This window comes from Mercenaria mercenaria, chromosome 2 (assembly GCF_021730395.1).
Source record: "Mercenaria mercenaria strain notata chromosome 2, MADL_Memer_1, whole genome shotgun sequence".
In the NCBI taxonomy this organism is placed as follows: domain Eukaryota; kingdom Metazoa; phylum Mollusca; class Bivalvia; order Venerida; family Veneridae; genus Mercenaria; species Mercenaria mercenaria.
Genome location: NC_069362.1, coordinates 42,093,577 through 42,106,324, shown reverse-complemented (window position 1 = coordinate 42,106,324; position 12,748 = coordinate 42,093,577). Strand labels below are relative to the sequence as shown.

General features: G+C 32.5%; 1 protein-coding gene across 1 annotated transcript in view; it reads left to right on the top strand.

Moving 5' to 3' along the window:
* LOC123563810 (inactive rhomboid protein 1-like) overlaps positions 1-11,348 on the top strand; it is a 30,988-nt gene extending 19,640 nt beyond the window's left edge. Inside the window, exons 15-16 of the mRNA XM_053525393.1 lie at positions 1,844-1,997; positions 2,336-11,348. Coding sequence (XP_053381368.1) covers positions 1,844-1,997; positions 2,336-2,776 — 595 coding nt within the window. The 3' untranslated portion in view covers positions 2,777-11,348. The remainder of the gene's footprint in view (positions 1-1,843; positions 1,998-2,335) is intronic.
* Positions 11,349-12,748: the final 1,400 nt, after the last annotated feature.

Genomic DNA, 12,748 nt, shown 5'->3' with positions numbered 1-12,748 from the left:
TGAACTTTATAACGAACACTTGATATAGCAAACAGGACTTGGAAAAATTGTCATGAGTTTAATTGCTGTTTTAACAAAAAAGTTGTACTTGATAAGTATTTATATCGTTTATATTAATTATTTAATTATTTCATATTGATTTGTCATTGATTTAATTATTTTTTATACCAATTCAGTTATCCAGTATTGGTAATAACCAAAAACATAGAATTTATATTTCGTTCGGTTTATTCTTTACCTCTGCGTAAAATATTCTACCTTCAAGGGAACCAACTGCTTTTGATAAATTTGGAATTTGTATTTTAGATGATTAGCTCCCTTGTCATAAAAACGCATGACCATTTACAACAATGTACTTCATAGCTGTATCACACTTAATAAATGGTTTAAGTTAACTGTAAGCTAATTAACTATTATCTTGCTGGACATGATTGATTCTGCCTTGCACATCCATGCAGTCTGATCATGATCTGCACTGTTCGCTATTCAGCCAGTATCTTTTTGGTAAGCACCCCTTTTAACAGTTAATGGTACTGTCCAAATTGGAAGATGGACAAGTTCATTATAGAAATTTAGCAGGGTAAGGGTTTAAATACACTTCTAGATATCCTACTGCACAATGACAATAAGAGGTGATGACATTTCTTACCTATTGTAGTATTTTACAGATAAAGGCCTTTAGATAAAAGATAGTATTTATTCAAATTAAAAATATACATTAATTGATTAAAAAATAAATATAATGTAATCACACATTTAGCTATAATAAATAAATTTGCATATTCAAGTATGTTACCAGTTGCAATGATTCTTGAAATTACAGACTTGAGTTCATTATAAACAAGTGAAATGTCGTATTGGAACACAAAAATGTGTTCCTTGTAAACAAGTTTTCAATATATATAAGTTCATTTTGTCAGTGTGTTTTCCATATAAAATGATAAGAGAAAAAATTAGGCCAGAAAAATATTTCTATCCCAGACTTTAACCCTTATCATGTTGGACACGATTGATTCTGCCTTTGTGGCCAGTGTAGATCATGATCAGCCTGCACATCCCTGCAGTCTGATCATGATCTGCAATGTTCGCCATTCTTGTCAATATCTTTTAGGTAAGCACCCCATTTAACTGTTAATGATACTGTCCACATTGAAAGATGGACAAGTTCATTATAGAAATTTAGCAGGATAAGGGTTAAAGGGCAAGGAAAGCCTGAAAATAAGTTAATTTTATATGAAAGCCATTCCCAAGCCTTTCATAACGCTGAAAGAATTTTTAAAATCGGACTATTGAAAAAGATATGGCAGTTTGAAACTTAAGAAAATGGCTAATCATGGAGGCAGCCATTTTAGTGTGTTTATGACGTCATTTACACACTGCTGAATTCTTTATTTAGCAAATAACCTTTTACATAGATTAATTTCATATGTTTCTTGAGTGTAAGATGTAAAACAAGTTAATTTCTTTCATTATAGCTGGAAAATGTAGAGAAATTATTTCACAGAAATAAGTAAATACAGTTCAAATAGGTGTGTAGAAATTTGATAAATCCGCCATTTTGTTTTCTGTTGCCATGGAAACAAAATGACTGCTATTTCGATCAAATATTCAAATGCTCATAACTTTCTCATTTTTAAGCCGAATTTGAAAATTCTTTTACTTCTTTAAATGATTAAAGAAAACCTATCAGACGGAATAAATATTAGAACAACATTGCCTTTCCCTTTAAGTGAGATTTACTGTAAATGTTATAGCTGGCACTTAAACATGTCTGTTAACATGTAAGGCTTCAGTCTGCAATGCTCTTTGGCCATATGTTAAAGGCTGAATTTTTATCTTGTAGATTATTCCATCTTATCATCACCTTAGGGTTCCAAATTTTGATCATGCGAGACACAGAGAAACTGACTGGTAGTATCAGAATGGCAATCATCTATATTGGTGCGGGTATAGCTGGTAACCTAGCCAGCTGTATCTTTGTACCTTATCATGTTGAGGTGAGATTTTACACTTAACACAAACATAGTTTATTGTGTTAAGCATTGGATGATTTTAAGAGTACAGAGTTTGAAATTTCATACTAAAAGTCTTCTAGAAAGATATGAAGGATTTCATTTTGTTTTTCAGTAAGGGGGCAAAATTTAGAATTATAGAATTTAGAATATTATGTAGAATTCAATTTAAAATTTGCAATTTTGACTCGGTTCTACAGTACAAGTTCAAAATTTACTTGAATCTTAGTTCAAAATATGCAGATACATTTTTAAAATACCTACTATAGAATATCTAACTTAAAAATAATGTGAGATCTCTAAATATGGCTGTTATGTTATAGGTTGGACCGGCTGGCTCACAGTTTGGCATACTGGCTTGTCTACTAGTAGAAGTGTTACAGTCCTGGCAGATGTTGGAACGTCCTGGTATATCGCTTCTCAAAGTCGCCGTGCCGATAGTTGTCCTTTTCATGCTTGGCTTGCTGCCATGGATAGACAACTGGGCTCATCTCAGTGGATTCTTATTCGGCTTCCTGCTTGCATTTGCTTTACTACCATACGTATCATTTGGAACATACGACAGAAGGCGTAAACTTATAGGAATTATTTTGTCACTTGGCGGTGCCATATTCCTGTTCGTTCTTCTCGTTGTTTTATTTTACGTTCTCCCCCTTTACAACTGTCCAGGATGTCAATATTTCAACTGTATACCATTCACACCGGACTTCTGTAAAAATATGGAAATTGACATTAACCGAAATTCTACATATAATAATGTGTAAACATACTAAGGCGCCTTAAAACCATCTGTTTATATATTGGTATGCACATATTTAGGATATTTTTTTATACAGACATTAATTTACATATTTTTTATTTCATGTACTTCCATAGTAGCTAGAAGTGTGGTCAGTGCTTTTGAGTTGTTTCACTCTATAGAGGATTGTTATTTCTGATGTGTTTAGTTTGTTATATTTTACTGTACAAATAAGGATTTATAGAGTACTGTGGAATTGTTATATTTTGCAGAGGACACTTTTTTTGCGTATTTTGTGGTAGAGCCAATCTAAGGAATTTAATCTCAACAAAGCAATAAAATGCCTGTTAATTTATGTTGAGGGGTCGAAATCCACCAATTTATTATACCCACCAAACAGCTATCTTGGACAAAACCACAAAATTTCATGCACAAAATTATATGGCTTCAAATTATGACGCAGAAATTATTTAGTGCTTTGATATAAGGATGACTGGAACCATAGCTTCTTAACAAGGAGAGGTCAGTCTGTTAAATCCTATGATAGATTCTACTATATAAGAAGTTTTGAAATTACAAAATCAATCAGAAAATTATGAAATTTTGCAGATTTTTTGTGTGCATATGAGTAGTTATTTAGGAAAGTTTTTTTTATATACTTTTTCTGTATTATACCATGATATAAGGTATATGGATTGTTATTGAGAACTTTTATATTATTAATAACTTTTCACTAGATTGTTAGGTCTTAGGTACAAAGTTATGCTTGTTTATTATTACTTGCACTCTGTCAGCCAACAATGTAGATAATTTATGCACACCACTCCTAGTAGAAACTTTAAACTAGTCATAACTGGTTTAGAATGTATGCTTTGTACCCAAATATCCTAGTTTACATTCTTATGATTTCTTCTTCTTTTATTGAAAAAAATACATTATAAAGTACATTTTTGTATCAAGAAAAGGAAGTAGTGGAATATATGACTTGGACCAATTTTGCAATAGATATTCTCCAAGAATTTAAACCCCCGAATTGAGGGCTAGCATTATACCTGGGTATTTACAGTATTTGTAAAGAAGAGTTTGAGTATGTAGCAGTATTTCTTATGAATTCCATTTAAAGGGTGAAGAAAAAAAAAAGATAATGATTAGGAAATAGAGATGCTTGTACTGAGATTATGTTTTTATTAGCTCGACTATTCAAAGAATAGTCTAGCTATTCTACTCACCCTGGCGTCGGCGTCGGCGTCGGCGTCACACCTTGGTTAAGTTTTTGCATGCAAGTACATACAGCTATCATTTAAAGGCATATAGCTTTGAAACTTATTTATTCTTTTTCTAGGTCAATTACCTACCTCTCTGGGTCAAGTCCCATAACTCTGACATGTATTTTGAGCAAATTATGCCCCCTTTTGGACTTAGAAAATTTTGGTTAAAGTTTTACATGCAAGTTACTATCTCCAAAACTAATGCAGATATTGAATTGAAACTTCACATGTGTCTTCGGGATTATAAAACTAGTTGATAGCACCAAGTCCCATAACTCTGACCTTCATTTTGGCCAAATTATGCCCCCTTTTGGACTTAGAAAATTCTGGTTAAAGTTTTGTGTGCAAGTACATACAGCTATTACTAGAAGGCATATAGATTTGAAACTTATTTTTTCTTTTTCTAGATCAATTACCTACCTCACTGGGTCAAGTCCCATAACTCTGACATGTATTTTGAGCAAATTATGCCCCCTTTTGGACTTAGAAAATTCTGGTTAAAGTTTTACATGCAAGTTACTATCTCCAAAACTAATGCAGATATTGAATTGAAACTTCACATGTGTCTTCGGGGTTATAAAACTAGTTGATAGCACCAAGTCCCATAACTCTGACCTTCATTTTGGCCAAATTATGCCCCCTTTTGGACTTAGAAAATTCTGGTTAAAGTTTTGCGTGCAAGTACATACAGCTATTACTAAAAGGCATATAGATTTGAAACTTATTTTTTCTTTTTCTAGATCAATTACCTACCTCACTGGGTCAAGCCCCATAACTCTGACATGTATTTTGGTCAAATTATGCCCCCTTTTGGACTTAGAAAATTCTGGTTAAAGTTTTGCGTGCAAGTACATACAGCTATTACTAAAAGGCATATAGATTTGAAACTTATTTTTTCTTTTCTAGGTCAATTACCTACCTCACTGGGTCAAGTCCCATAACTCTTACACGTATTTTGGGCAAATTATACCCCCTTTTGGACTTAGAAAATTCTGGTTAAAGTTTACATGCAAGTAACTATCTCCAAAACTACTACAGATATTAAATTGAAACTTCACATGTGTCTTCGGGGTTATAAAACTAGTTGATAGCACCAAGTCCCATAACTCTGACATGTATTTTGGGCAAATTATGCCCCCTTTTGGACTTAGAAAATCCTGGTTAAAGTTTTGCATGCAAGTACATACAGCTATTACCAAAAGGCATATAGCTTTGAAACTTATTTATTCTTTTTCAAGGTCAATTACCAACCTCACTGGGTCAAGTTCCATAACTCTTAACATGTATTTTGAGCAAATTATGCCCCCTTTTGGACTTAGAAAATTCTGGTTAAAGTTTAACATGCAAGTTACTATCCCCAAAACTAATGCAGATATTGAATTGAAACTTAACATGTTTCTTCGGGGTTATAAAACTAGTTGATAACATCAAGTCCCATAACTCTGATATGTATTTTGGTCAAATTATGTCCCCTTTCGAACTTAAAAACTCTTTTGATATTTAACATTTTGGGTAATAATTTCCTGCTTCTGTGACAATATTTCGAATAGTCGAGCTTGGCTGTCTTACGGACAGCTCTTGTTTTAAACCCAAATCAAATTATTCAATGAGCAAACATTGATAATTATTGTATACTAATGCATACAGTGATTGAGTAAGTGACTAGAAGAATGAAAATATCTATGAATAAAATGATTGATGGGTTCATTTCATTCTAGAGGGTTGCTGAAAGACCTTACTGTTAATGCATTCTTTCATTATTGTTTGTGAGAGAAATGGTTAATTTCTTCTCATTCCGAAAACAAAACATTAGAAAAATATTTAGATTTCATTATTGCCTGTCTAACTTGAAGCATTATTTTAATTAAGTATTCATAAGCATAATAAAAATCAAACAGCTTTTGTACAATCATAGTCGGGTAATGAGTTCAGTTCATTTGATATTAGCTTTTCTCTTTAATACATCATCATGGTCAGTCATCATCATCATCTTCTTCATCATCATCATCTAAGACTGTGTTAAGTGTGTGCTTTAGATTTGTTCAGGTACAGATGTAATAATTCCAGACTCTGAGCAGATTTTACACAATTTTCAAATTCTTAAACCATCTCTCATAGTCTTCATTAGCCAACTGGTGCTAAAGCCACATGCCTTTGTTTCAGGAGATATTAAGATTCCATATCAAGGTACGCCCGCTTAGCTCAGTAGGAAGAGCATCAGTCTACGGATTGCGGGGTCGCGAGTTTGATCCTCAGGCGGGGCGTATGTTCTCCGTGACGATTTGATAAAAGACATTGTGTCTGAAATCATTCGTCCTCCACCTCTGATAATTCATGTGGGGAAGTTGGCAGTTACTTGCGGAGAACAGGTTTGTACTGGTACAGAATCCAGGAACACTGGTTAGATTAACTGTCCGCCGTTACATGACTGAAATACTGTTGAAAAACGGTGTTAAACCCAAAACAAACAAACAAACTTTTTCTCTGAGTCTGGAATTATTATGGATGAAGGTCGAAGAAAGAAAATTCTTATTAAGAAAGCAGCAGTGTTCATTCCAAATTTCTTCAGGCTTTTACTCTACGCAGTCATGTTTTATATTTTGCTAATTTTTCAGTTCATTTGTATGTACAACTTTTAACATTTTATATCATGATGGAAGAAGAAAAAACAAAGGTGAAAGAATGACAAAATATTTAAGAACTTGGATTCTGTCAGATATTAGACCAAAGTATCAAGCTTACAAAGCCGTAACATTAATTATGAGATGCAAATTTGTTCGCTTTTTTGACATACATGAGTGAGTTTAAGGTGTGATATGATCATATTGTTCAAGTGGCCATCTTTTGGTTATTTTCATTACATTTTTTCCAAATGCGAAATACTACAGTTGCAATAAGTATAAAACAAAAATACTCTTCATTGTACATTATTCATAGAAATGTTATTTAAGGTAGAAGATCTGTAAATGACAGTAACAATTTAAGGTAATGGACCTGTATAGACAAGTAACAATTTCTGTCTGTTTACATGTTCTCTATATGCAGTTTTAGGGTTTATTATTGTACTAAAGTGCATGTGGTGAGGACTTACATTTAGGACATAATAATAATAACAAAGACTTTATTTATAGAGGCAACACAGTTAGGTTTAGCCCAATCTTCCCTGTGAGCCTCAGATTGCCGAAATGGCATTTAAAAATTCGTAGTCCCACAGAAATTGCCAGATGTCAAAAGTCACAGAGAAGTAAAATATGTTGTGTTTTTGTAATTATTAGTTTAAACTATATGAGGATTGTTCTTTTGATTTTCATTTTTTGTTTCACTGTTATTTTTTCCCAGTAGCTATTACTATTTTACATGCAACAGGAATTTGAGTTTTGCTAATTGCATTATTGCTACAAGGCTATAAGCAGACTATGTTCAATTCAGTGTAAGTTATATATTGTGCTTGTTAACAGGTTTAGTTGAAGTATTTCATATTTTCTCAGATTTATAGATAAGGCTACATAGCAGTGAAGGAGATAAGAATAACTGTTAGATGTAAGAAAATTGTCGTAGCCAAGTATGAAAATGTACGAAATTGTTGACTAAATCAAGAAACTTTCATTGTAGGTCATTTCAGAAGTAAGAAATGCAAGACTTTTTATCTTGATATAATGTCTCAGTAGTCAGCAATTGTCTTATGTCTCAAAAATATGGTTTATTTTTAATTGTTGAATGACAAATGGAACACAGTATGTTTTTGTACCACATGCCTAATGTTGTATGTAAGCTGCAGATGACGAGATTTAGTCTAGCTCTGTTTAACCATACAGCCTCAAAATTGAAACAAAACCAGATTAATATGGTTTTCTAGCCTGCTAATATAGATTTGTGTCAGAATATTAAAAGGATCATCCTTTTCAGTTTATAAAATAAAGAATTTTCTATGTAGAAAAATTGTCTTATGGATAAGAGAATGCATAAATATCATAAGAAAAAAGAAGAAATAAGCCTCAAACATACTGATTAACTGCAAGATGATTTATTTGAATTTTTCTTACTGTGAAATCATTTTTATTTGCGTAGGACAAATTTTTGCCTATTTTGCGCTAGGACCGATGCGCGAATTTAAGACCGCGCTATTATTATTTTTTAATTTTATTTTTTCATTTCTAAAATTGAAAATGCGCGAATTAAAGCCCGCATGAAACAGTCCTTCTTCACGTTTGCGCGAAATTTCATGCCAGCAAATTTAAATGATTTCACAGTATTACAAAATTTTCATCTGTAGGATTGACCCTCTTAACATGACGGTGTGGTCCTCTGTGACCAAGTGGTTGTGGTTACTGGCTTTTCAAATCACCTCGCTTCATCTATTTAGGTTAAGGCTCTATCATTGGGTCACTGTGTGAGCAAACTCTGCCGGGATCATTCTGTGAGTAAGCTTTGGTAGGGTCATTGTGTGAGCAAGTGCTCTTGCGGGCTTGATAAATCATGTGGATTTTTTAGTAGATACCCACCTGTTTCTATAATAATGTCCAGAGGGGTCTTCCACTACCCCATAGAGATGAAAAGTCAACTTCAGCACTTGAACAGGGTCAGTTTGATCTAAGCAAAACAAACAGATACATAACATGTAAGTTTTCTTTCACATTCTATGACTCATTTCACTTTGTGTTTTGCTACATAACTGTACATAGATTTTTTTCTTTCAAATATTGTATATAGATTTTTTTTTCATATTTCATATACATTTTCATGTATTTATTTTGCTCTTGATCTGTTATGTATTTCCAAAACTGTGATAGCCAACATTTTATAGTGTATTATTATTGTAAAGTGTCCTTTTATATACATGTACACGTGTTATGTTACATGTACAAACTATGTAGAACAATACAACATATGCAGTCATGTATTTTATATCAATTTTATTTTACAGATTTTCCAGTTAAGGAATTTTATTTTACAAATTTTTATTGCTTCTTGCTATGGAAAATATAATAAATCATTCATTTCATATACATGGATTGAACGAGTGTGAAAACGATAGTTGTGATTTTCAGATTTAATAGAGAATAATATAAAGCGACCCCCACAGTACTCATGATGTTTAGAAAAATAATAGTGAAATTGATTGTTAAAAAAAACTGCAAATGAATAGGATTTTTTACCACTTGAGACTTTTTTATATTAATTTTTTATGCACCTTTATCATCCATAAGTTGTCTTTGGTATCACACTACCGTATGCTGAGGTATCAGACCACTATATGCATATGCAGGGAATTGCTTGGTAATTATGTATTCAGAAGACTTTAAAATGTAAGAAAGGTGGGGAACGTTGTTATGAAACAAAGTGAAAAGTCTGATGTTTTATGGAGCTGATTTCCATACCTTTGATTTCAAGGAGCACATTTATGTTAAAATTTGAAAAGTTAGTAGGTTTTCGGGTGCTAAAGCTTTTGCTTTCAGTGAATGAAGTGACAGGTTTTGATAATTTTGCAGTGAGTAGTTTAACATAGAGAAAAGTGTTGATTTTCTGAGAACAATGTTTTTTTTATGGTTTTTGCTCAATTTGTCCGAATGTGTATGTTATCATTTGTGTTACATTATATATTTACATATTTATTTTGTATATTTTTGTTGTTATTAAACTGTTCCTGCTGACTTTAGTCTGACCTACCAAATTAAGCTGTTGATATATTCTGTTTGTTGCTAAATGAATATAAAAGCTGTTAAACTTGCTAAAAATAAAAAAATAGTGATATTAGTAAAGTTTTTGTGTAGTAAAAAATAGTTACAATTTATAAACAAATGAATACTTTTATGGGTGAATATACAAAGATGTTCAGTAAAATCTTTATGTTGTATTCATTTATTGAAAAAAATCGTGCATGTTGTAAAGGCCACTTTTGTAAAAGATTTATTTAAAAATTAAAATATACATGTTTAAAGTTTATATGTCGCTATTAGGAATGGATGTTTTAAAACTTTTATTCAGCACATGTACCAACATGATACTGATGTTGATATTAGTTTATTACATTTGTAATCATTGGTTAATATTCAAACTGGTAAAATTTAAGTGAAATTAAAATGGTAATTTCCACAAAGTTAAAATTACTGCCCATGATTATAAAAATATGTATATGTACAGGTAAACATTTGGACAAGAACTTCATCAGAATCCTTGATTTGGATCAGAGACTAGCAATGTAGTGCATGATAGTATGTAAAGGGGAAATTACTCAAGTTCTTTAAATTGTTCAGCATGTTTTAATTGTAGGACTTTACACACACAAATATTTACTTAGTTTTTGCAATCTTTTAGAGAGAGTTTAAGCAGAAAATTAAATTTATATTGTACAGAGGAACTCTTTGCTTGTCAAGTAATTCATTATGCTATAGAGTTTTCATTAGATAGCAAAACTGCATGCCATTTAAGTAAAATAATTATAGCCATTTCATTTAACCATCGGTTAGTTTTAACTTCATAGTGGGGCAGGGTAAAAAACATTTCAGTGATAATTTTGGGTAATCTCTATGAGAAATATGACAAAAAATATACTTGAATGTTAGATGTGATAATTGAGCCACGCCATGAGAAAACCAACATAGTGGCTTTGCGACCAGCATGGGTCCAGACCAGCCATTTGACTAAAAGTTTGTTACCTGCAATATGCTATGCATTTAAACCAGTGATTTTAGTTGCCACTTATTGCGTTACACTTTTAAGTTTTGCAAAAAGTATGAGGGAATAAAATGTTTGTTTTTGTCTTAAAGATTGTCTAAATATTTGGTTTAGGTCCAGAATTTTGGCCTTGCTACAATAAAAATAAAACAAAAACCAACCACAAGGTTTAATTAGTTGTAATGTCTAGGGGTTTAACAATTTTGTGCACAGCAGTCTTTATTTAGTGCATATTGCATTACATAAGAAAAGGAACTGTCCTGATCTTTTTAAAAATTGGACTTAATAATTTCAAGTGACAAGAGACACTTTTTCCCTCAGCAGTCGAACTTCAGTCACTAGTTTTTCATGGAAAAGAAACTGCAAAAAAATCCGTTGTAATTTCTCATTTTGTAGAACGTTTTTGTTGACAAATACCAGACTCTGGCTTTTAGCAGTTATAGATTATGCAGTGATGTGCAAATTTGGCTTAAGAGCATCGCTTAAGGGACAGTGTTCTGAAAAACAGTGAACTTAATTTATTCGTGTTGCCCTTGTATCTCCAGTCACTTTCAGCAGCAGTAAATTTACTCGATAACAAGTAACTGAAGTTTGACTGTATTGTTTTTCGTTGTATTTCATGTTAATATAGAAAACAATAAAACAAGTAGAAGAGATGGTGTTACTTTATTGTATTATCCTAGAAAAACAAAATGTATGTCTTGCAGAGGAAAAATGGCTGTAGAAAGAAACTATTTCTGTTGAGTTCAATTAAATATGTATCAAGACAAAAGTTTAATTATTACTTCAGCTGTAAGTAAAATAGGGGGAAGTTTAATAAGCAAAAAGCTATGTTTGACTAAAATTGCACACAAAGATGAATTTATGGTATACATTTTAGTTTACGTGATTATTTTGGTGTTTTGCAGTCAGTTACGACAGATGCATACAATATTTTAAATAAGCAAGTATTTGAGATAAAAATGTTTGTGTATATTCTGCAAATTTTTCTCGTAAAAGAGTTCAGGATTATGTCCTGAAGCAAAAGCTAGGTTGATGTGGCTACGTTGCCCCCTTCGTCTGGAATTAGCTCTTTGCTTTTTAAAAGACTTCTTCTAACAAACAGCTTGATAGATCATGACAGAACTTGCTCTTGCTGTGTGGCATCTTTGAGATGTTCTCAGTCTAATTAATCAAATAGTTCTGCTTGGCTGATTTTGGGGTCTGGCAGAGCTGAAAATAGAAAAAAAAAACTTTTAAACTACTCGGGGATCATCACCAAACTTGATCTTGAGCATCCTTGTATGGTCCGATGTAAAGTTAATTCAAATGGTTTCTCTTGACTGATTTTTGGGACCAACTCTGCTAGAAATTGAAAACCTTTAAAGTCTTCTCATGAACCGCTTGATGGATCTTCACTAAACTTGGTGTAGCTAGAATTTCGGTATTTGGATAAATATTCAAATAACTTGGCACACGCATTCTCAGAACGCGACAATGGTCACAGGAAAGACTCGAGCTCAGGGTGATATAGAATTAAGTTAGAATGGACGACTTACTGACATCACGTTGTCAGGAATACTCGTTTACTAGACTGGGCAGAGGTTTATGACAATCAAGTTGGTTTTAATGATCTAAGAGCAATAGTAAACTATTGCGCTCTTGTTTAATGTTATTCCGGCCACCATGTTTCTTTTATGTCTGTTGGTTTCTTATCATATTTTTTTCAAACTGTTTTGCAGAGTTTCACCAAACCAATAACATTTTCAGATCATGCCCATGATGTCAGATTTGGCTAAGCCCGGGACTTACCTGCTTTGATTCCGAAAATTAAACAAAAACCTCAAAGTACAAGTCCAGGAGGTTATTTTACGTAATGCTTTCCTCTTAGGTTTGTACAAGATATGACTGGTCATTCCCTGACTACAGTCTTCGTAGAGAATTGTGAGTGCTTTGTTTAAACAACTCCCATGAAGAGTTTGGTGGCTATCCGCCAAATTTTGCTAAAGTATCTTTGCACGGACTCTAAAATTAGGTAAAACTGGAAAAAAAACTTCTTCTGTAGAACACTTAAC